Source organism: Salarias fasciatus (assembly GCF_902148845.1).
Source record: "Salarias fasciatus chromosome 7 unlocalized genomic scaffold, fSalaFa1.1 super_scaffold_4, whole genome shotgun sequence".
Lineage (NCBI taxonomy): Eukaryota > Metazoa > Chordata > Actinopteri > Blenniiformes > Blenniidae > Salarias > Salarias fasciatus.
In genome coordinates, this window is record NW_021941229.1 from 286,951 (window position 1) to 311,192 (window position 24,242).

Genomic DNA, 24,242 nt, shown 5'->3' on the forward strand with positions numbered 1-24,242 from the left:
AATTTGTTTACATGTAGGTAGGTAGAACTGTTCGTAGGTATGTGTGTTAATATGATGGTCGTAGATATGTAAGTAGGAAGGTAACCACTCTTTGACTTCAGAGGTATGAGCTTTATGTTTTCTAAATCAACACTGTCACAACTGGTGACGGCCGGACAAAAGCTGGAAGGCTTTGACTTCAGCTATGAAGCTATGAAATGAATTTTTCTTTCAGATTCTGGAGGCGATCATGAACATCATGCAGGTCCTGCAGGACATCTGTAAAACCCCAGAAGCTCATGAGAAAGGTACCAGTCTCTCACTTTTCCAGGTGTTTTCCTGAGAGATGTCTGCTAATGAAACCTCCTGGACTCTGTGGTGCAGAATACCTGTGCAGGTACACCGTGCCCACACTGCTCGGTGTGGCCAGAGCGTTCGGCCGCTACAGCAACACGGACGAGCCGTTGCTGTCCAAGCTCTTCCCTCGCCCGGTGGCCCCCGTGCTCACAACGGGTGACGACAGCGACGCCGCCCGCCGCCGGTCCTTCAATGACTTCCGCTCCATCCTGCCCAGCTCTTTGCTGACGGTGTGCCAGGGAGACACCCTGAGACGGAAAGGCTCGTCCGTGTCCAGCGCCTCACAGCAGGTGCTGACAGTCAGCAGGCCAGTCAGGCAAGAAGAGCTCTTTCAGGGATCTAATGCCAGACGCTTTATTTCCAGGCTAGTCCGGAGCGAGCGGGCCTGGCGCTCAGTTCACCCGCTGATCCCTCTGCTCAGTACTTCGAAGGTAAGAACCGCCTGAGACCAAATACCAGCAGAAGACTCGGAGGCTGACCGCTATTTTAGCATACTCAGGCTAAGACTCAGGCACAGCTTCTGCGGTTACAGGCTCCTGCTAATGCTGCTCACAATGAGAAGACAGTCTGAATCTGTATCAATGGAAACAGGGAACATGCAACTTTTCTGAATTGCTGCTTCTGCGTGTGAGCACCATGACTGCTGTAAACAGTAGTTCTGCTATGATCAAGTACATGGGCGTCGGACAATAAGAACAGTGTTTCCTCCAGAGGGTCTGACTTCCAGTCCAGATTCTCCTGGTCCTGATCCCAATCCATTCTCCTGGTTCTGGTTCCAGTCCAAATTCTCCTGGACTTGGTAGTTTCAGAGTTGACAGTCAGCGCTACAACAATCCAACTGGGTGTTCTGTCCATATGAATGTCTGTGTTTTCCATTGTTAATGTTTAGAGTGTTGTTCTCTGTGTTCTCCAGTGTTAATGTTTAGAGTGTGTTGTTCTCTGTGTTCTCCAGTGTTAATGTTTAGAGTGTGTTGTTCTCTGTGTTCTCCAGTGTTAATGTTTAGAGTGTGTTGTTCTCTGTGTTCTCCAGTGTTAATGTTTAGAGTGTTGTTCTCTGTGTTCTCCAGTGTTAATGTTTAGAGTGTTGTTCTCTGTGTTCTCCAGTGTTAATGTTTAGAGTGTGTTGTTCTCTGTGTTCTCCAGTGTTAATGTTTAGAGTGTGTTGTTCTCTGTGTTCTCCAGTGTTAATGTTTAGAGTGTGTTGTTCTCCGTGTTTTCTGTAAACGTTAAACTTTTCTGAAGCACCTATATAGTTTATATTTTGTATGAAGTGTTAACACTCTCAACACCTGTGTTATCTTTCTTTTTGACCCCTGACCTCTGGTCCTCTGAAGTGGAGTGCTCTAGTAACATAGTGATGTGATTTTCCAGGCTCTTACCTCCCTGACGGCAGCGCGGTGGACCCCGATTACTACTTCTCCACCATCAGCTCCAGCTTCTCGGTGTCGCCGTTGTTCACCGGCAGCAGCAGCGGAGAGTTTCATGTTCCTCTGGACATGCTCAGACAGCTCCTGCACATGGTCAGCAGCAGCCTCCATCTGCTTTCATTCCTCTTTCATTGAGTCACACCAACTGTGTGCTTGTCTTCAATAGGTGGAAGAGTTCGTCTCTGAGTCGTTTCTGAAGTCACTGGATGACAGCTTGGCCGAACTTGTGGAGGTACAACGTGTAATCCACACTGAAGGTTGAACAGCTTTGTTTTGGGTTTTTTTTAACAACCATCATTAAACACTTGCTTTCTTCCAGGTTAATCCCAGTTTTCATCTCTACTACAAAACATTCAGCGATCCCATGTATGTGGCCATTTTTAAAATGTTGAGGGATACCTTGTACAATCTGAAAGGTAAGAGAGAGTTTGTTTCATTCTTTCTTCATGTCTCTCTTGATGGATCGTCTGGATGTTAGAGGAAGATGCTCTATAATCTGCATGTCAGCTGAAGTTACAAAACAAGTAGTAAACCCTGTAAAATGTATGTAACGTCACTAAGCTGTAATCTGACTTGTTAAGTATTGCTAATGTAGCTGCAGCGTTTGTGGATACAGGCTAATACTATCATTGCTTACATTGGAACATGTTTCATGTCACTGTCAGCGGGGTTGGTTCAGGAGCAATGGAGCATTCCTCCATTAAACGAGTTCACCAAAACATGTAACTATTAACTCCTAACAGCCAGACATTTTACAGCACTTTGATCTTTCGAGACCCTCAGAATATTGAGTTCCAGCACTATTTAAATACCGAAGCTACCAAATTAAAGAGGAGACTTTCTTCTTTCTACCTTATACAATATGAAACCCGTTTAACTCAATAGAAAGCAGCCCAAACCGCCATTTCGGTTGAAAATACACATTAAAACCTATTTGTATAATAACAAAACACGTCATAAACATAATCATTTCATCAACCCTTCCGACGAGTTCAAAAAATAAGCCTGATTTGGCAGAAACCCCCCCAATCTGGCAACACTCCGGTCACGGAGCTGTTTTGTGCAATTTTGGAGTCGTTTCACTTTCCTACAAAGAACAAAACTGTTCATTCTTCTAAAGCGTATAATGACTACATCACGTTGTTTCTTCTGTATTCTACAAGAAGAAATGAAAAAATAGAATATTAAGGCAAAAACACGACACAGATTTTATTTTGAAGTCACTTATTTTGGAACAAGTATTGCGTTTCCTTCCGGTGCCGCCCCCCCACCCCCATCAAGCGGGGCCAGTCCTGGGTTCACCCTGAAGGATTGACTACTTGAAAAGTAGATCTTGGCCCAAAAAAGGTTGGACACCCCTGCTGTAAGCCATGCCTTACTCTTGCCACTCGTCCCAAGTTGTTTTCTGATTGTTTCCTGATCATCCTGATCACTCTCTGCATCATGTGATCAAAAATCTAGCCAGTAAAACTACCATGAACCAAACACTCATCGAGTGTGAGCTGCCTTGACTGTTCATTCTCTTCCTCTTCTCATGTGGTCATCTCTGTGGTCACTCATCTCTGATCTTACAGTGCCCCCTCCAGTTTCAGCTCATCACCACAGTAAATTGTCTGGTTCATTGTGTGAAATTCATGCGCAAGGTTCTCCAGACTGTCCTCCAGCCCCGCCCACTGAAAACCTCCTCCAGACTGTCCTCCAGCCCCGCCCACTGAAAACCTCCTCCAGACTGTCCTCCAGCCCCGCCCACTGAAAACCTCCTCCAGACTGTCCTCCAGCCCCGCCCACTGAAAACCTCCTCCAGACTGTCCTCCAGCCCCGCCCACTGAAAACCTCCTCCAGACTGTCCTGAAGCCCCGCCCACTGAAAACCTCCTCCAGACTGTCCTGAAGCCCCACCCACTGAAAACCTCCTCCAGACTGTCCTCCAGCCCCGCCCACTGAAAACCTCCTCCAGACTGTCCTCCAGCCCCGCCCACTGAAAACCTCCTCCAGACTGTCCTCCAGCCCCGCCCACTGAAAACCTCCTCCAGACTGTCCTCCAGCCCCGCCCACTGAAGAACTCCTCCAGACTGTCCTCCAGCCCCGCCCACTGAAAACCTCCTCCAGACTGTCCTCCAGCCCCGCCCACTGAAAACCTCCTCCAGACTGTCCTCCAGCCCCGCCCACTGAAAACCTCCTCCAGACTGTCCTCTAGCCCCGCCCACTGAAGAACTCCTCCAGACTGTCCTCCAGCCCCGCCCACTGAAAACCTCCTCCAGACTGTCCTCCAGCCCCGCCCACTGAAAACCTCCTCCAGACTGTCCTCCAGCCCCGCCCACTGAAAACCTCCTCCAGACTGTCCTGAAGCCCCGCCCACTGAAGAACTCCTCCAGACTGTCCTCCAGCCCCGCCCACTGAAAACCTCCTCCAGACTGTCCTCCAGCCCCGCCCACTGAAAACCTCCTCCAGACTGTCCTCCAGCCCCGCCCACTGAAAACCTCCTCCAGACTGTCCTCCAGCCCCGCCCACTGAAAACCTCCTCCAGACTGTCCTCCAGCCCCGCCCACTGAAAACCTCCTCCAGACTGTCCTCCAGCCCCGCCCACTGAAAACCTCCTCCAGACTGTCCTGAAGCCCCGCCCACTGAAAACCTCCTCCAGACTGTCCTCCAGCCCCGCCCACTGAAAACCTCCTCCAGACTGTCCTGAAGCCCCGCCCACTGAAAACCTCCTCCAGACTGTCCTCCAGCCCCGCCCACTGAAAACCTCCTCCAGACTGTCCTCCAGCCCCGCCCACTGAAAACCTCCTCCAGACTGTCCTCCAGCCCCGCCCACTGAAAACCTCCTCCAGACTGTCCTCCAGCCCCGCCCACTGAAAACCTCCTCCAGACTGTCCTCCAGCCCCGCCCACTGAAGAACTCCTCCAGACTGTCCTCCAGCCCCGCCCACTGAAAACCTCCTCCAGACTGTCCTCCAGCCCCGCCCACTGAAAACCTCCTCCAGACTGTCCTCCAGCCCCGCCCACTGAAAACCTCCTCCAGACTGTCCTGAAGCCCCGCCCACTGAAAACCTCCTCCAGACTGTCCTGAAGCCCCGCCCACTGAAGAACTCCTCCAGACTGTCCTCCAGCCCCGCCCACTGAAAACCTCCTCCAGACTGTCCTCCAGCCCCGCCCACTGAAAACCTCCTCCAGACTGTCCTCTAGCCCCGCCCACTGAAGAACTCCTCCAGACTGTCCTCCAGCCCCGCCCACTGAAAACCTCCTCCAGACTGTCCTGAAGCCCCGCCCACTGAAAACCTCCTCCAGACTGTCCTGAAGCCCCGCCCACTGAAGAACTCCTCCAGACTGTCCTCCAGCCCCGCCCACTGAAAACCTCCTCCAGACTGTCCTCCAGCCCCGCCCACTGAAAACCTCCTCCAGACTGTCCTCCAGCCCCGCCCACTGAAAACCTCCTCCACACTGTCCTGAAGCCCCGCCCACTGAAGACCTCCTCCAGACTGTCCTCTAGCCCCGCCCACTGAAAACCTCCTCCACACTTTCCTGAAGCCCCGCCCACTGAAGACCTCCTCCAGACTGTCCTCCAGCCCCGCCCACTGAAGACCTCCTCCAGACTGTCCTCCAGCCCCGCCCACTGAAGACCTCCTCCAGACTGTCCTCCAGCCCCGCCCACTGAAAACCTCCTCCAGACTGTCCTCCAGCCCCGCCCACTGAAAACCTCCTCCAGACTGTCCTCCAGCCCCGCCCACTGAAAACCTCCTCCAGACTGTCCTGAAGCCCCGCCCACTGAAAACCTCCTCCAGACTGTCCTCCAGCCCCGCCCACTGAAGACCTCCTCCAGACTGTCCTCCAGCCCCGCCCACTGAAGACCTCCTCCAGACTGTCCTGAAGCCCCGCCCACTGAAGACCTCCTCCAGACTGTCCTCCAGCCCCGCCCACTGAAAACCTCCTCCAGACTGTCCTGAAGCCCCGCCCACTGAAAACCTCCTCCAGACTGTCCTCCAGCCCCGCCCACTGAAAACCTCCTCCAGACTGTCCTGAAGCCCCACCCACTGAAAACCTCCTCCAGACTGTCCTCCAGCCCCACCCACTGAAAACCTCCTCCAGACTGTCCTCCAGCCCCGCCCACTGAAAACCTCCTCCAGACTGTCCTGAAGCCCCGCCCACTGAAAACCTCCTCCAGACTGTCCTGAAGCCCCACCCACTGAAAACCTCCTCCAGACTGTCCTCTAGCCCCGCCCACTGAAAACCTCCTCCAGACTGTCCTCCAGCCCCGCCCACTGAAGACCTCCTCCAGACTGTCCTCCAGCCCCGCCCACTGAAACCTCCTCCAGACTGTCCTCCAGCCCCGCCCACTGAAAACCTCCTCCAGACTGTCCTCCAGCCCCGCCCACTGAAAACCTCCTCCAGACTGTCCTCCAGCCCCGCCCACTGAAAACCTCCTCCAGACTGTCCTCTAGCCCCGCCCACTGAAAACCTCCTCCAGACTGTCCTCCAGCCCCGCCCACTGAAAACCTCCTCCAGACTGTCCTCCAGCCCCGCCCACTGAAGACCTCCTCCAGACTGTCCTCCAGCCCCGCCCACTGAAGACCTCCTCCAGACTGTCCTCCAGCCCCGCCCACTGAAGACCTCCTCCAGACTGTGCTCCAGCCCCGCCCACTGAAGACCTCCTCCAGACTGTCCTCTAGCCCCGCCCACTGAAAACCTCCTCCAGACTGTCCTCTAGCCCCGCCCACTGAAAACCTCCTCCAGACTGTCAGGGACTGACAGGGTTCAGTGTCTTGCCCAAGGACACTTTGACATGCAGACAGGGGGAGACAGGAATCGAACTAACAACCGCCCGATTGTGGAACGACCGCTCCACCCACTGAACCACAGCCGCCCTTATTCTGAAAAAGCTGATAATGCTAATTGCCAGCGCTAATGCTAACGTTGCCTAGACTAAAGATGTGTGGCCTCTCAGACCTTCAGGTCGACTATGTGAAGGAAGTCCACGACTTTGTGCTGGAGCAGTTCAGCAGCAGCCAGTCGGAGCTGCAGAGGATCCTCCACGACGTGGAGTACCTCCAGAGCGAGCTGAGTCCGCTCAAGCTGCGCTGCCAGGCCAACGCCGCCTGCGTGGACATCATGGTGTGGGCCGTGACGGAGGAGCAGGGTGAGGCTGAGCGCCGGCAGCTTTCCCCACGCGGCTTCGTGTTCGTCACGGCTGCTTTCTGAATGTCACCAGGAGCCGAGAACCTCTGCACCAAGCTGTCAGAGAAGCTGCAGTCCAAGACATCCAGCAAGGTCATCATCGCACACATGCCTCTTCTCATCTGCTGCTTACAGGTAAACCGGGATTCAGATATTTACAAATATGCATGCTAAAGCTCACCGTCTCATGAAAGTTTTGAAAATATTGTAAGACATATGTGATATTCTCACATCTTTTGTTGAAATCACGTCTTCACAGCGTGACATTGATGTGCCACATATATAAATAAAATTTATTTTAACCTTTATTCAAGCAGGTCAGTCCCGTTAAGACACAAAGATCTCTTTTTCAGGGCAAACATTCATCCATTCATTCATTCATTAAATATCTGGGGGCCGCATATCCGGGGCTGGAGCCAGTCCCTGCTGCTTTGGGCGAGGGCGGGGTTCACCCTGGACAGTTCACCAGTCTGTCGCCGACACATAGGGACAGACAACCATGCACACTCACAGTCACAATGAGGGGCAATTCAGGATGACCAATTAACCTGACATGCAAACTCCACACAGAGAGGCCCCAAGCCCCGGCCGGTATTTGAACCCAGCGCTCATCACTGCACCTCCACCTGGCTTACAACATTGTTTTACGTATTAGAACAGAGAGGTCAGAGGTCACACAAAATTTAACAACAAATAAAGCAATAAAGTAGGAAAATCATGTAATGCAGGAGTAAGAATGATATGATATAGATTCCAGTTTCCCAGCAAGGTTTTTGAATGTTGTAAGAGAGACTATTTCCTTCAGGTTTAAAGTTTTCTGGCATGAATTCCAGGCAGAGGTTGCAGAGTACATAAAGAACACAAGGACACAAGTCACAAGTACTTGTGAACTTTAGGGACTTTGTTGTAGCGTATGTTGCTCTAGGTTCTTGTAATAAAGCCACATGAATATTGGGGAAATCGTCCACACGACCCTTAATCTAAGATCATCTGATATATTATAAGGAGTGTTTTGATCATTTGTTTGAACAACCCGAACACACTGACAGCCAATCAAAGTCCACTTCTCCAAGTCTTCCTGACAGTCCAAGCGACTCTCCAAAGCGGCTTGGCGCCCGGTGAACTCACTGATTTCCCCCTCGGTAGATACAGGTATTCTTGCTACTTGTCAGCATTACAACCTAGAAACTACATCACAGATAAAAAGCTAATCTTATGCGTCGTTCATGTTTATTTGAAACTTAACGGTTGACAGAGCAAGAAAAGAATTCACATGTGAAGTTTAAAGTGAAAGCAGAAAGACTTCAGACTGAGGGACTGAAAAGAAGCAGAGAGTTACCATGATGACCAATCAAATCAGTTTCCATGTAGCTCAGATGTAGAAGCAGATTGTGGTGATCGTGCTGCTCCCGGTCTCTGTCTTGAAGCCTATGTTTGTAATATTGTGTGCGTGCGTGCGTGCGTGCGTGCGTGTGTGTGTGTGTGTGTGTGTGTGTGTGTGTGTGTGTGTGTGTGTGTGTGTGTGTGTGTGTGTGTGTGTGTGTGTGTGTTCAGGGTTTGGGTCGTCTGTGCGAGCGTTTCCCCGTGGTGGCTCACTCCGTCACCATGTCTCTCAGAGACTTCCTGGTGGTGCCGTCTCCTGTCCTGGTGAAGCTGTATAAATATCACAGCCAGTGCACTCCAGGTAAAGCTGCTCCGTGGTTCTGTCCGTTCTGTCCGCTCGCACGTCTCATCACATCCGCATTTCACCACCAGGAGGCGGAGAGATAAAGATCCACGTGACCAACGAACACTCCCAGTCCACTCTGAGCACCAACACCAGCAAGAAGAGCCAGCCGTCCATGTACGAGCAGCTGAGGGACATCTCCATCGACAACATCTGCAGGTCAGAGCCCAGAACAGCTGGACACTGCTGTAGTGTGTGGTTGTTGTAGTGAACTCCTCCTCTCGTTGTGTCTCCTCCAGATGTCTGAAAGCCGGCCTGACCATGGACAATGTCATCGTGGAAGCTTTTCTGGCCAGCCTGTCCAACCGTCTCTACATCTATCAGGAGAATGACAAGTAGGTGAAAACAGGAGGGCACAGCTGAACTCAGAACTTCTCCCTCCGTCCTCGTCTCTCCTCTCGACACTGCTTGTCTGATTTCGTCTTGGCTCGTTTTGTCTCATCCCGACTTGTCTTCTCTGGTTTTGTCTGTTCCCCTATTGCAGGGGTCGGCAACCCTTGGCCCATGGCATTAACACTAGGCACGTTTACATGCACCCATATAATCGGCTTGTAGGCGGAGCGGATTGTAAATGTGTCATGTAAACACCGAGTGGATCCGCTTCACTCGAAGCCGATTGTACGAGGTGGTGTACACCGATCGACAATCCGCTCCGTGTCTCTTATAAACGCCGCCTGACAGCGGAGCGGATTAAACGGGGGATTATTTGTTCCGCATGCGTTCCCTCGTACGTAGTGACGTGATGACGTGAGCAGTAAACAGGAAGCAGGACAGTCAAAAACAAGCAGAAGAACGACGGTGGTTGAAAAACAGTTTTTTGATAAAAACCCCGAGAGAACAAACACTGGAGAGGAGAGATGGAAGCAAACTGTGAAACAGCGAGTTGTATAAAGAGCTCCGTAGCAGAATACGAGCGATCGTCCGGCCGGTGTTATGGATTAACTGGTTCCCGTGTTAGCGAATGATGGCAGAGGTCTGTGTAGACACATGCTGATAACAGCAGCTGTTAAAGTCAGACTCACAAAAGACTTTAAGCGTATACACTCACTGTAACTGTAGAAAACCGACGTTGACCAAAACCACTACAAGTCTCAGTCATGTATTGGTCACAAGTTAACACGGGCACCAGTTAATTCGAAACATCGGCATGCAGAGCAACAAGCACAAAGTTTATGAAAGCACTTTTTGGAGTTAATAACTAATTAATAACACAGTTAATAACAAGAAAAATATCTTTGAAGATATGATTGTATGTGCTTTATCTGAATGGAATACATTTCCAGGTATGTTGGAAATCTTTTTGTATTTTGTGTGAACTTGCGTTTTAGTTGATAATGGCAGACACACTGATGAGAAAATTTTAAACTGGCACTCCATGACAAAAAGGTTGCCGACCTCTACCCTATTGTCTCTTCTCGCCTCGCTTCATCTCATTTTGCCTTGTCTTATCTCGTTTCACTTCATTTCACCTCTTCGTGTCTTGTTTCGTCTGGTGTCTTCCCTGTCTCTGGCCTCGTCTGCTCTGTCCTGTCATGTCAGCTACTCTCGCCTCTTTTCCTCTTATATCATTTTGTTTGGTTCATTCTCATCCCATCTTGTCTTGTGTCTTCCTGTCCTCTCTTCTGTCTTGTTCCATCTTCTCTTGTCCTCTACCTTCTCTCTTTGTTATTCATCTCATTCCATCTAATGCCACCCACACACCAGACGACTTTGAAAAGATTTGAAAAACACTCCCAGGAAACTATCAGCTCGCACCTGCTCACCTCTAAAGACAAGTGTTTAGAGGTGTTGTTCACAGCCCAGGTTCAGACTGAGTTTTTACACAGACTTGCGATCAATACCATATATATGTTTGATATTATGGCGAACATAAGACGAGGAAAAGAATGCTTAAACAGCAAGATTACGACTGCAACAACACATCAGTAAGATAAAACTAACCTGTCTCATGACGGTCTAAACTAACTCACGTTTAAACTAAGCGATGGAGGACGAGGGCGTTGAGACTCCGGCTAAAATGCCAGATTTAGAAAAGATTTTCAGCATTTGGTCTGGGACTGTGAAAATCTTTGGGTGTGACCCCAGCTTTACTCTCTAATGTCTATATATATATATATATATATATATATATATATATATATATATATATATATATATATATATACACACACACACACACACACACACACACACACACACACACACACACACATGTGTGTGTATATATATATATATATATATATATATGTGTGTGTGTGTGTGTGTGTGTGTGTGTGTGTGTGTGTATATATATGTATTATCATTATGATCATAGTATATATATATTTGTCTCCTCATCTGCTCCTGAACACTCACCTCTTGTCTCAGCTCGCATATTCTTTTGTCTCCCATCTTTCCTTTTCATCTTGTGCCATCTCGTCCCATCTGTCCTCTTGTGTCCTGTTATGCTGTCTCTTCTTATCTTATGTCCCTTTGAACATCCATTTGGTTATCTTGTCTTATCTTGACTTGTCTCTTCTGGTCCCATTTCATTTCCTCTCACCTCCTCTTGTCTCCTCCTGTCCCTTCTCATCTTGTCTCATCGTCTGGTCTCCTCTCATCTGGTCTTGTGTCCTCTCTTGTCCTCCCCTGTCCAGGGACGCTCACCTGATCCCAGACCACACCATCCGGGCCCTGGGCCACATTGCGGTGGCCCTGCGGGACACTCCTCGTGTGATGGAGCCCATCCTGCAGATTCTGCAGCAGAAGTTCTGCCAGCCTCCCTCTCAGCTGGATGTTCTCATCATCGACCAGCTGGGCTGCATGGTCATCACCGGGAACGTGAGGGTCCACCAAGCTCCGGCAGACGTCCTCGAACCGAGGACCGGCCAGGTCAGGCTTTCCTCTGTTCAGAGCAGCTCTGATATTCATCTCTTTCTTCTTCTGTCTCTTCAGCAATACATCTACCAGGAGGTGTGGAATCTGTTCCAGCAGATCAGCGTGAAGGCCAGCTCCATGGTTTACTCCACCAAGGACTACAAGGACCATGGATACAGGTGCTGCACCACGTCCAAGACCAACATCTTTCATATCACAGTATATGTGGCAGTGCAAGAGAAACACTCTTTTCTGCCAACAGAGTTTGGCCATGAACATCTGGCCGTCATATGAAAAAATCTCATTCATTTGTCAGATTTGCAGTTTTGAGCAATTCTAGCAACTCCAGAAAAGCTCATTAGAGTGTTTCTTCATGGGAAATTTTATGATGTTGACGACGTAATATTTAGGGACCTTGCCCCCCAGGCAAGGTGGCCACAGGCCACCTTGCCTGGCAAGGTCTCTATTGTTCTTCGTCCGTTTGTTTGTCTATTATTTTACCGCCCGGAGTTTGACCCCAAATTTGACCCCCTAAACATACACGAAAAGTCACCAAATGTGGCACACAGATCGTGACCAGAAAAAGATTTTATAAAATGGAAAAATTGACCCCATCTGCTCTCTAGCGCCACCTAGAAACAGTAAAATGGTCGCTACGTCCCGTAGGAATGTCGTTGAGAGATCAAACCAACGCTCACGCGTTCGTCTCATCGAGATCTAAAATTCACGTGCCGACACCCCTGACCTAAATCCAACAGGAAGTCTGTAATTTCCCTTTCAAAGTAAAATTTTGCCCAAAATCACTCTTCACGAAAAAATTATCTCCTCCGAGACCGTTTGTCGTACAGACATCAGAGTCCCGCGACATGATAGAGAAGCTTCTCTACAAAAGTTGTTCAAATCTTTGTCAAATGTCTTACGGTGTGGATTTTATTAGTGTTCAAAGTTGGAAGTCTGAAATCCTGCCTTGCTCCTGCCCTCATCCGTTATAATGGGAAAAAAACGAAAAAATTTGCATTTTTCAGCACCTCGAACAACTGGCGACTGTGGCTAAACCGTGACTCTTATCAACAAACTGAGCACACGTCGAACCTCACAAGGTCCTTCCGAACAAGATGATGTAACATAAGTGGGGAAAATTTCATGTTATATGTACTTTTTCACAGGTATGAAAAGGTGTGCGCTCTGCATTTTTTTTGCTCTCAGTTATAATGGAGCCGGATGGGGAAAAATTTTGCGCTTCTCACAAACTGAGGCCTCTACGGTCCAAACTAAAAGTCTGACTGCTCTGAAAGCCTCACCAACTGAAAGACAACAAATTTTCCTATCAAACGTGATATTTTTTGTTCCGATATGCCAAACATGAATTGAACAACGAGCAGTTGTTTCCCAAACAGAAACTTTTATTTTCTCCTCTCTCCACTCTAACTCACATGACCATATATGGGCGTACAGTGCAGTTACACAGCTGACAGCAGCTGTCAATCAAACTCTGACACTCAGTGCCTTCATTCAGTGACTGTCAAAAGCAGCTAACAGCTCCATGTTAGTGGATGACAGATGCTAAAAGCTCCATGTTAGTGGATGGGACATGCTAACAACTCCATGTTAGTGGATGACGGAAGCTAAATGCTCCATATTAGTGAATGGGACATGCTAACAACTCCATGTTAGTGGATGACAGATGCTAACAGCTACATGTTAGTGAATGGGACATGCTAACAACTCCATGTTAGTGGATGACGGAAGCTAATAGCTCCATGTTAGTGGATGGGACATGCTAACAACTCCATGTTCGTGGATGACAGATGCTAACAGCTACATGTTAGTGAATGGGACATGCTAACAACTCCATGTTAGTGGATGACAGATGGTAACAGCTCCACGTTAGTGAACGGGACATGCTAACACCTCCATGTTCGTGGATGACAGATGCTAACAGCTCCATGTTAGTGGATGGGACATGCTAACAACTCCATGTTAGTGGATGACAGATGCTAACAGCTACATGTTAGTGGATTGGAGAAGCTAACTGCTACATGTTAGTGGATGGGACATGCTAACAACTCCATTATGACAGATGCTAACAGTTCCATTTTTGTGGATGGGACATGCTAACAACTCCATGTTAATGGATGACAGATGCTAACAGCTCCATGTTAGTGGACTGGGCATGCTAACAACTCCATGTTAGTGGATGACAGTTGCTAACAACTCCCATGTTAGTGGGATGGATGTCTCAGTCGCGGGCCGGCAAGGAGGCTCGGTCCCGATCAGTGCCGCTTGCGGCTTTAATTATTTTCATACTCTATTAAGGAACCTGTGGGTAAATGTGATGTTACATTGCTAGCTGCATTCAAAGCACATTTCATAAAGATATCCTAAAAACACAGTTTTTTTGGATTTGCAGCATTTTTTATTGTTAAACTTGATCTAAAATTACATTTAAACACTTGGTGTTCTGTCCATACAAATGTCTGTGTTCTCCATTGTTAATGTTAGAGTGTATTGTTCTCTGCAGCACCGCCTAATGGACCAACATGTAAACCAGTAGCGGCCCGTGACGCGGGGCGCAGGTGGTGGGAGAGCTTGTTTTGTCTGCCCACACCGCCAGCCGCGGACGGTGCGGTGTTAATTCACTTCCACATTGACGGGAGTGCTCTTTTCCACACCCGCGCATTCAAGGCGCATTCCAAACAACACAACAGGTAGGCAACGATTATTTTTAATGAACTGGTTTCTTCAACACTGCCCGCCTGGAATGCGCGGGTATGGAAACGAGCGCTTCCGCCATTGCAGAAGTGAATTAACGCAGAACCGCCCGCCGCTGACGGTGTAGGCGAACGAAACAAGCTCTCCCACCACCTGCGCCCCGCTCCACCGGCCGCTACTGATGTAAACCATATGGTTTTCAGCATATCTGCTGTTTCTGCATAAATGGATGTGGTTTTCAAAATGTTTCTGTGTAAACGTGAAAGTTTTCTGAAACAAAAAAGACATTATTTCAGCTTGATTAATTGATTGTGTAAAGTTGTATAAATCCAATGGCTAGGCTTTCCTCTCATTTTCAGAATAAAACCTTCACCTTGCTGTGTCCAGTATTCTACTGGATCTTAAACCAACATCTTTTAATGTGAAACAGGAAGTTTAACTGCAGCTGAGTGTGATGAAAGATGTTTGCAAACTGAATGCCTTTGTCTCTGTCTTGTACAGACATTGCTCTCTGGCAGTGATCAATGCGCTGGGTAACATTGCTGCCAACCTGCAGGCCGAGCAGATGGTTGATGAGTTGCTGGTCAACCTGCTGGAGCTGTTCGTGCAACTCGGCCTGGAGGGGAAGAGAGCCAGCGAGAGGGCGTCGGACAAAGGCCCCGCCCTGAAGGTGAGCCCCTTTCAGCCAAACACACCGCACTCATCTGTCCTCCTCACCTCTGAAGAGCACTCACTCACATGGATTCTCTCCAGTGTAAAGCCCCGTTCACACAAGCTTTCAAACCAAAACACAGCGTTTTCACACTGATGTCTGTTAACATGGAAATAGCAAAAACATTGAAAACAGTTATTCTGTCCTCACTCAGTCTTACTGGTTGTGCCAGTGTACACCTTTGAATGCCTCAAAGCATCCAAAGTGAATCCATGAATTCACTCAGAATGCATGAAGCGCCTGTCACAGAGTAGTTTCAACACAAGACAGAATTTCTGTTCAAACAGGCAACCAGTTATATTGGCTACAACGCAATATAACCATTGTATTGACTGTTCTAATACCCTGCTTTCTGGTCTTCACAATAAGAGCATTTCATGTGTACAAGTTTTGCAAAATTCAGCAACTTATGTTCTGACAATACCAGAAGGCGGGCGCAATATTATGGCGATGTTACAGTGGCTGCATTGGCTCCCCGTGTGCTTCAGAATGGATTTTAAGGTAGCCTTTGGATGCTTAGTATTTAGAACTATGTTAATTCATGGCATGGAATGTTAGGTATTCAGCTTCACTCATTCAGCCAATGGTTCACATGGAATTCACTCAGGGAAGGTGCTGCTCTCGTTTGCAACATTCTTCATTTGGCCAGAATAGGAAAAAGTGAATCGGTAAGTTAAACTTTATAGACAGTGAATGGTGGAGCACAGCTATCAATGCTGTCATTCACAATGAAGATCAGAATCAGAGGCAAGCTTTGAAGCAGCTTGGAACCATTAAGTTTGCCATTCTTTTCAGATCAAGACACCAGGTTTTCAGCTATCCAAATTAATTGAGATCTGCAAAGTAGTTTATGTACTTGCAATGACAAAAAAAAAAAAAAAAAAAAAAAAATCTTAGCGTTGAAATTATGTATGGTTCGCAACTTTTTAATCCATCTGTTTAAAAGTCCGATAATGTACAATAGTCTACACAGTAGTCTACACAAAAACAATAAACAAAGGGTTCTCCCCAGTGTCAGACCAAATGCTGTAGCAGTGGGCCTTCCTCCTGATGCTCAATGTTATTTGGTTTTCAGCTCATTCTACTATGGAAATAATACACATTATGAACCACAATATTTACTTCACTGTCATCTGGGATGTTTTTTTTAATGTACAATGTATTTTTTGAGCAGTTTTAGTTTAAGTTTGTCCATCCACCTTCAACCGCTTCTACGGAGCCGAGTCGCAGGGACACCAGTCCAAGCAGGGATGCCCAGACTTCCTGTCCCCAGACTCTTCCTCCAGCCGTTTCAGGAGGATCCCAAGGCGTACCAGGCCAGCCCAGAGACAAAGTCTCTCCAGCGTGTCCTATGTCTTCCCCGGGTCCTCCTGTTGAGACATGCCCAGAACTCCTCCCCAGGGAGGCGCCCAGGAGGTTCCATCCTAAAGAGGAGCTGAACCTCCTCAGCTGGTTCCTCTCGATGTGGAGGAGAAGCGGTTCTACTCCGAGCTCCTCCCTGGTGACTGAGCTCCTCACCCTATCTCTAAGGGAGCGCCCAGCCACCCTACGGAGGAAGCTCATTTCGGCCGCTTGTATCCGGGATCTTGTCCTTTCGGTCATGACCCAAAGTTCATGACCAGAGGTGAGGGTGGGAACGTAGATTGACCGGTAAATCGAGAGCTTCTCCTTTCGGCTCAGCTCCTTCTTCACCACAACGGACCGATACAACCACTGATCACTGCAGCCGCTGCACCGATCCGCCTGTCAATCTCACCTCCATCCGTCCCTCACTTATGAACAAGACCCCAAGATCCCTGAACTCCTTCCCCTGGACCAGAGTCTCTCCACCGACCTGGAGAGGGCAAGCCACCATGTTCCGGTTGAGGACCATGGCCTCGGATTTGGAGGTGCTGATCCTCAATCCTGTCGCTTCACACTCGTCTGCGAACCGCCCCAGTGCATGATGGTTCAGGTTCGATGAAGCCAACAGGACAACATCATCTGCAAAAAGCAGAGATGAAATCCTGTGGTTCTCGAGCCGGACCCCTTCCGGCCCCTGGCTGCACCTAGAAATTCTGTCCATAAAAATAATGAACAGAACCGGTGACAAAGGGCAGCCCTGCCGGAGTCCAACATGCACCGGGAACAGGTCCGACTTACTGCCGGCAATGCGGACCAGACTCCTACTCCGGTCCTACAGAGACCGGACGGCCCTTAACAAGGGGCCTCAGACTCCGTATTCACGGAGCCCCCCTCCCCCACAAGACACTACGAGGGACGCGGTCGAACGCCTTCTCCAAGTCTCACAAAACACATGTGGAGTGGTTGGGCGAACTCCCACGAACCCTCGAGCACCCTATGGAGGGTATAGAGCTGGTCCACTGTTCCACGATCAGAACGAGAACCACATCGTTCCTCCTGGACCCGAGGTTTGACCATCAATCGATCCTCCTCTCCAGGACCCTGGAATAGACTTTCCCAGGCTTTATATGACTATCTCAAGTCTTTTTTGACATAATACTGAAAGGCAAAACACATTTCATTTCACTGCCTGGAGGAAAACAATCAGAAACAGGGTCTTTATTAGGGATGGGAATAGTTAGGAGTTTAGCTATTCCAATTCCATTATCTATATCTGGCTATTGATACGATTCATTATCGATTCTCTTAACGATTCTCATTGACTGAGAAATCAAATAATACAAATGGGTGTTTGCATTAACTCTTTAAAATATTTTCATCCTGAGCAGAAGAAATAATATCCATGCGACGACGGAAAGTGTTGCCAGTAGCCTCAGTTTCAGCTTTTGGAGTGAAATACAGCCAAACTCTGGAGCTTCTTCCTCGACACCATGTTGGAAAGCTCAAAACGAAAAAAAATCACGCCGGGCTCACAGTGGATGCGGTGCATGTCCGGTCCAACTCTGGTACGGAATTACCGCAGCACTGTCACTCACACTGCCTCCAGTGCCTCTGCGTCTGCTGAAGGAGGTTGCCAGATCTGTTGCTCTTTCAACCCAAGCATAATGTTAAAACCGTCCAACAATAGAAAGCAGCCCAAACCTCCATCTCTGTTGAAAATGCATGTTTAAACCATAAAAACCAGATTTGCATAGTAAAAAACACGTCCCAAGCACATAACCATTTCATCAGCCCGTCCGACGTGTTCAAAAGAACCTTGATTGTGGCGAAACCTGCCCAATCTGGCAACAAAGAGCCACTCCGGTCATAGAGTTGTTTTGTGCAATTGAGTTTCCTACAAGGACTCCATACAACATCGTTCATTCTTCTAATGTTTATAATGATTATATCACATTGTTATGTATTCTACCAGAAAAATAATAATGAAAAACAATGTTAAAGGGGCTGTATCTTGCTTTTTTAGCTCGTCAAAACCCTAGCTTTGGCATTAACATGGTAAGGAAAAGTCATTTTGTGTGAAATAAGAGATTTTCTGGGGCTAATTCTGAAACCCGGAAGAGAAAACGCTCTGTTTCACTGAAATCCCGCCTCTCCCCCTGTGGACTTTGACTGACAGCTACTTCAACCAATCAGCGCTTCAAAACAAATACGCTAGCTAGCTGTAGCTCTTTAGCTCTAGCTTCTCTACACACAAAGACACACGAAAACGTCTTTTCCTGTTAGAAACTCTCAAGTGCAGACCCTTCAGACCCTTCAGACCCTTCAGACCCTTCAGACCCTTCAGACCCTCCAGACCCTCCAGACCCTTCAGACCCTTCAGACCCTCCAGACCCTTCAGACCCTCCAGACCCTTCAGACCCTTCAGACCCTTCAGACCCTCCAGACCCTCCAGACCCTTCAGACCCTTCAGACCCTCCAGACCCTTCAGACCCTCCAGACCCTTCAGACCCTTCAGACCCTTCAGACCCTCCAGACTCTTGCTCTTGCTTGACTGTTGCTTTCAGACGATGGTTAAAGTTTATCTCCGTAATCGGAGTTACAAAAAGCGGCAACGCTGATTGCCGAGGGCCTGCGGGAGGGAGGGGGGCTCAGGGGAACCATCTTCTCCGTGTGACGTGAACGTGGGAAACAGAGAGTTTTCACGGTGTGGGAGGGGCTGCCTCTCTGAGCAGCACAAACACTAGGAAAGCTCAAACACACAGGCACGAAGGAAAAAAAAAATGCTTTGGAGGTGTTTTTGGTGAGTACATAGCTATATAACAAGGTTAAAACCTACAAAAAGTGAATTTTGCATGATACAGCCCCTTTAAGGCAAAAATATGACACATTTTATTTTGAAATCACTTATTTTGGAACACATACCGACTTTCCTTCCGGTACCCGACTTACCTCTGTTGAGATTGATGTGGCAGGGCTCCGGCGTGTGGAACAACAGGATCCTTGCCTTCCCAGCAGACCCTCACAACACGCGTGGGTCTGCCAAGTCTGTCCAGGTTCCTCCTCTGCCTGTGAATCCAACTCACCACCGGGTGGAGATCGGTCCACAGCTCTGCTCCTCTCTTCACCCGAGTGTCCAAAACACGAGGTCAGAGGTCAGATGACACGACAACAGTCCATCATCGTCGACCTCTGAGCTAGGGTGTCCTGGTGCCAAGTGCACTTGTGGACCCCCCTGTACTCGTACATGGTGTTAGTTATGGACAAACTGTGGTTAACACAGACGTCCAATAACAGAACACCACTCGGGTTCAGATCAGGGAGGCTGTGCACCCCCCCCCCAGGTCTCACTGTCACTGCCCATGTGGCCTTGAAGTCCCCAGCTGGAGCACTGTCCAGCACCCCTCCCGGTTTATTTTTTGTTTGTTTTTTGCTTTTTCAAGTAACTTCAAATAGGTAACTGATGTTATTATTATTTGGAGTACTCTGTCATACTTTATTAAGATTCATAGTGATATGGGAAACTGCATGAGATTCAATAAAAGACACTCGTCTAACTTCATTGTTTAAATAAGCAAGAAATTTACTTGAAAAATAATAAAAATCATTTCCAGTTTTCTCCTGTCATTGAAGAAATGTTCCCTTTAAACAATCTGCCATCTTCATCAATAAACGTCTTGGTCAAGTTTTTTTCTTTCAAAATGAGAGTTACAGGACAGAACGACTCCGATTGGGCGGGGTGAGACTGTCACTCTTCCCTGTTCCAGAGCCAATCACATGAGTTCCTGAGGTTGCCAAAGCAAGATAGATAGATGAATAGATGAATAGATAGATGGATGGATGGATAGATAGATCTTTATTGTCACTATCAACAGTTGTTCGGCAGCAGGTTTGCCAGAGGATTGTCTGGCATCCTCTATGGCAGCGTGTAAGGGCAATATGAAAACAGATATAAAAAAGCAGCGCAGCGATCCGTGGGCTGACCGGCCATGCACACCACACACGCCAGACACCGGTAGTGCACGCCAGTGGAGCGCGCCGCGTGCCAATAGGGCTACGGACCTGAACTGTCTAAACTCACTTGAAGTCTCCCAGACTGGCAACCTGCACAGCGCCCTCTGGAGAGGAGCTGGGGGGGCGCGTTTTGTGACTGAATATTATTTATTGCACCATTGCACCATTAATGAGTAGTAATCATATGTTGTTACATAATGAATCATGTCAGTACATTTTCCAGAAAATAAAAAGTTGCAAGTGCATTTTGTAACAATCTTCACAAAATGTGATAACTTATTACATAATGTGGCAAAATTGACCCCAAGATGCATTGGGGCAGTTTTTTATGAAATGCGGCAGTTTATTACAAAATGCAGCTTTATTAGAAAATCAAATAACGTACTTATTACATTTTGGACTTTTTTTACAAAGTGCTGTTCAACAAGCCTGCCTCCTCAGAGTCCAGAAGGAGTTCACACTGGGAGCCGTTTTCAAAAACGTGTGTTTTCAGTGGCTCTGACTCGCTGTTTTCATGGAAACGGCCACCGTTTTCACTTCACAACGTTTAAACTGGGTCTAACTTCACTTCCTGCTCATCAGAGTGGAAAATATTGTCGAAGATGCGCCTGTGTTACCGCGAGCTGATTTTAGCTGTAATGACTTTCAGAAGAAATTCCTAGTTGTTCTCAAGACGTTGGAGTGAGGACCCTCGTGAGCCAAAGCGGTCTGTGTTCCTCATTCTGTAGTGAGGAAACAAGGAATGAGACTCTTGTCTTGAATGAATTCATGAATGATGGTTAGTTTCTGGTCATTGTTCAACACATAAAATATGAGCAAACCAGTGTTGACTTCAAATGAAGGAGAGAGTATTGCGTGTTTTTGCCTGTCCTGTAATGTACCATTACAGATCAAACAGTCCAAAGTTACTGTACATTTACTGTCAGTTCTTTCTACTGAAGACTCTTTTATTTACGCATTAAGCAAATAAAAACTTTAGCCTCTGGATTTGAGGAGTGAGTTTCCTCTGAAGGTTCAGCTGCCTCAATATCTGAAGAGAGTATGCTGTCATGGCGCCACCTTGAGGCCAGAGGAGTATCTCCTGCTGTTTGAGTGACGCTTTTGAAAAACTGATGGCAGTGAAAGCGTTGTTTTGGTGCATCTCGGCAGGATCTTTTCAGACTCTGACTGTTTTTTCTGCCTGCAGGCGTCGAGCAGTGCGGGGAACCTCGGCGTGCTGATTCCAGTCATCGCAGTGGTGAGTGATCTGTACGGCTCGGAGCTTTACAGATCTCAGTTGAATGTGATCAGAAGTGTTGGATTGTTCTGAGCTGACTGGCCTCGTTCAACCCAGAGATTTGCTCTCTCTCTCCTCCTTGTGTTAGCTCACCAAGAGGCTGCCGCCCATCAAAGAAGCAAAGCCCCGTCTGCAGAAGCTCTTCAGGGACTTCTGGCTTTACTCCGTGGTCATGGGCTTCGCTGTCGAGGGCTCAGGTAACAGCCTGTTTCTACAGCCGTGATCATCACAGATTTTAGTGGAGCACACTAGTATCAACTTAATGTGGGTGACCTTTGGAAGATATTTCACTGCAGGAGTTCTCAGCCTTTTTTCTCTAACCCTCCAAAGTCTTTGGACATTTCAGTGGATATTACAGCCAGACAGTTTCATCAAAATCAGCTGCATGTTGAGATTGGAGTGTTTTTCATCATTTATACTCTGCAGAAGGTGCATAAACCTACTCTTTACTTCAGTCACACCCTTGATTTTGTTCTCACCTGTGGTATTGGCATTGAGCAACTAACAGTTTTTCCCCACAACCCTGTACTGTCTGATAACTTCCTGTTATCGTTTGAGTTTACATTAGCTGGCTTTAACCACCTGGGAAAGTTTTTAAACTTAGGAGATGCCTGACTCACAACTATTTAGCTTCCATTCTGTTGAACTCTCTGAGTTCTCTTCAGTTGTGGCCTCATCTAAATCTGCAACTTGTACATTAGATCCACTCCCAACAGGACTGCTTAAAGACATTTCCCCCTGATCAGTACATCCATATTAGATCAGATCAACTTATCTTTAGCGACAGGCTATGTTCCACAGGCCTTTAAAGGTTCTGTTATCAAACCTCTCCTCTAAAGCCCCCCTTGATCCAGGAGTTCTAACAAGTTACAGACCGATATCCAACCTTCCCTTCATTTCTGGAATCCTAGAGGAAGCTGTTGGAGTCAGCTCTGTGACCATTTATAGAACAATGACCTGTTAGAGTCTTTCCAGTCAGGTTCTAGAGCTCATCCCAGTACAGAGACAGCTCTGGTGAAAGTCACTCATGATCTTACAGCCTCAGATAGAGGACTGCTCCCTGTCCTGCTCCCTGTCCTGGTCCCTGTCCTGGTCCCTGTCCTGCTCCCTGTCCTGGTCCCTGTCCTGGTCCCTGTCCTGGTCTCTGTCCTGGTCTCTGTCCTGGTCTTTGTCCTGGTCTCTGTCCCGATCTCTGTCCTGATCCTTGTCCTGGTCCCTGTCCTGGTCCCTGTCCTGGTCCCTGTCCTGGTCCCTGTCCTGATCCTTGTCCTGCTCCCTGTCCTGGTCTCTGTCCTGGTCTCTGTCCTGGTCCCTGTCCTGGTCTCTGTCCTGGTTTGTCTTCATGACATAAAAACCTGGACGAGTCATAATTTTCTCCTCCTAAATTCAGATGAAACAGAAGTTATTCTATTTGGCCCGAAACACCTGAGAGAAAAATGTTGTAAACAAACAGTGGCCCTGGCTGCTGTTGCTTTAACCCCCAGTGAGGAACCTGGAGTGACCTTTGACCTTCAACTCCCAGATTAAACAGGTCTGCAGGACCTCCTTCTTTACCTGTTAATATTTCTAACATCAGGAACATGCTGACTCAAAGCCATGCTGAGAAATGAGTCCATCATCTGCTCCTCAGAGCAGACTACTGGAATTCCTGTCATCAGGAACAACAACTGGAGAAAAACCTCCAACTGGTTCAAAATGCTGCAGCAAGAGTTCTGAGGAGAACCGGCAGGAGAGAACACATCAGAACAACATGAGCTTCCCTTCACTGCTTCCTGTTCAATCTAGAATAGAATTTAAAATCCTCCTCTTAACCTATGGAGCTCTGAACAACCAGGAACCATCAGATCCTAAACAGCTGGTAGTCCCAGACTGTCCCAGGAGAACGCTTGGTTCTCAGGTCTGCTGGAGGTTCCTGGTTCTCTAACAGTAGAACAGGAGGTAGAGCCTTTAGCTATCAGGCTCCTGCTATGTGGAACCAGCTCCCAGAGTCTGTGAGAGAGGCTGACTCAGTCTCTGCTTTAAGACCTTGATCGTTAGTAGTTAGAGCTGCTGCAGGACTTCCTGGACCGTTTTCTTAGGGGCGTTGCTGGAGGTCGGGAGCTCTCTCTCTCTCTCTCTCCCTCTCTCTATCTCTCCCTCCCTCTCTCTCTCTCTCTCTCCCTCTCTCTGTCTCTCTCCCTCTCTCCCTCCCTCTCTCTCTCCCTCCCTCTCTCTCTCTGTCTCTCTCTCTCTCCCTCCCTCTCTCTCTCTGTCTCTCTCCCTCTCTCTCTCTCCCTCTCTCTCTGTCTCTCTCCCTCTCTCTCTCCCTTTCTCTCTGTCTCTCTCCCTCTCTCTCTCTCCCTCCCTCTCTCTCTCTCTCTCTCTCTCTCTCTGTCTCTCTCCCTCTCTGTCTCTCTCCCTCTCTCTCTCTCTCCCTCTCTCTCTCTCTCGCTCTCTCTCTTCTCAGGGATTGACAGTTCATTCCACTATGGGAGACTAAAGAGGCTGTCTCTTCGGTGCACTAGAGCCGTGATTGAGGGATCGCAGACAGAACATCAATCGCGGCTGATCCATTGATCTAATGAGACAACCTGGACTCAATGAGTGCAAACAGTTTCTAATTGGGCATCAATCAAAACAGTTGATCCATTGATTGATTGAGGTAACCCGGACCCAGTGGGTGTAGGTGGTTA

At 48.1% G+C, this 24,242-nt stretch overlaps 1 protein-coding gene across 4 annotated transcripts in view; it reads left to right on the forward strand.

Moving 5' to 3' along the window:
• The window catches only part of pi4kaa (phosphatidylinositol 4-kinase, catalytic, alpha a), a 103,009-nt gene that overhangs the window by 34,814 nt on the left and 43,953 nt on the right, over positions 1-24,242 (forward strand). For all 4 annotated transcript variants that reach the window (XM_030084472.1, XM_030084474.1, XM_030084475.1 and 1 more), the window contains exons 5-20: positions 215-287; positions 364-626; positions 701-767; positions 1,708-1,856; positions 1,930-1,995; positions 2,083-2,179; positions 6,704-6,895; positions 6,968-7,068; positions 8,488-8,617; positions 8,689-8,818; positions 8,899-8,994; positions 11,296-11,479; positions 11,594-11,694; positions 14,729-14,897; positions 21,481-21,531; positions 21,659-21,767. In XM_030084472.1, coding sequence (XP_029940332.1) covers positions 215-287; positions 364-626; positions 701-767; positions 1,708-1,856; positions 1,930-1,995; positions 2,083-2,179; positions 6,704-6,895; positions 6,968-7,068; positions 8,488-8,617; positions 8,689-8,818; positions 8,899-8,994; positions 11,296-11,479; positions 11,594-11,694; positions 14,729-14,897; positions 21,481-21,531; positions 21,659-21,767 — 1,978 coding nt within the window. The remainder of the gene's footprint in view (positions 1-214; positions 288-363; positions 627-700; positions 768-1,707; positions 1,857-1,929; positions 1,996-2,082; positions 2,180-6,703; positions 6,896-6,967; positions 7,069-8,487; positions 8,618-8,688; positions 8,819-8,898; positions 8,995-11,295; positions 11,480-11,593; positions 11,695-14,728; positions 14,898-21,480; positions 21,532-21,658; positions 21,768-24,242) is intronic.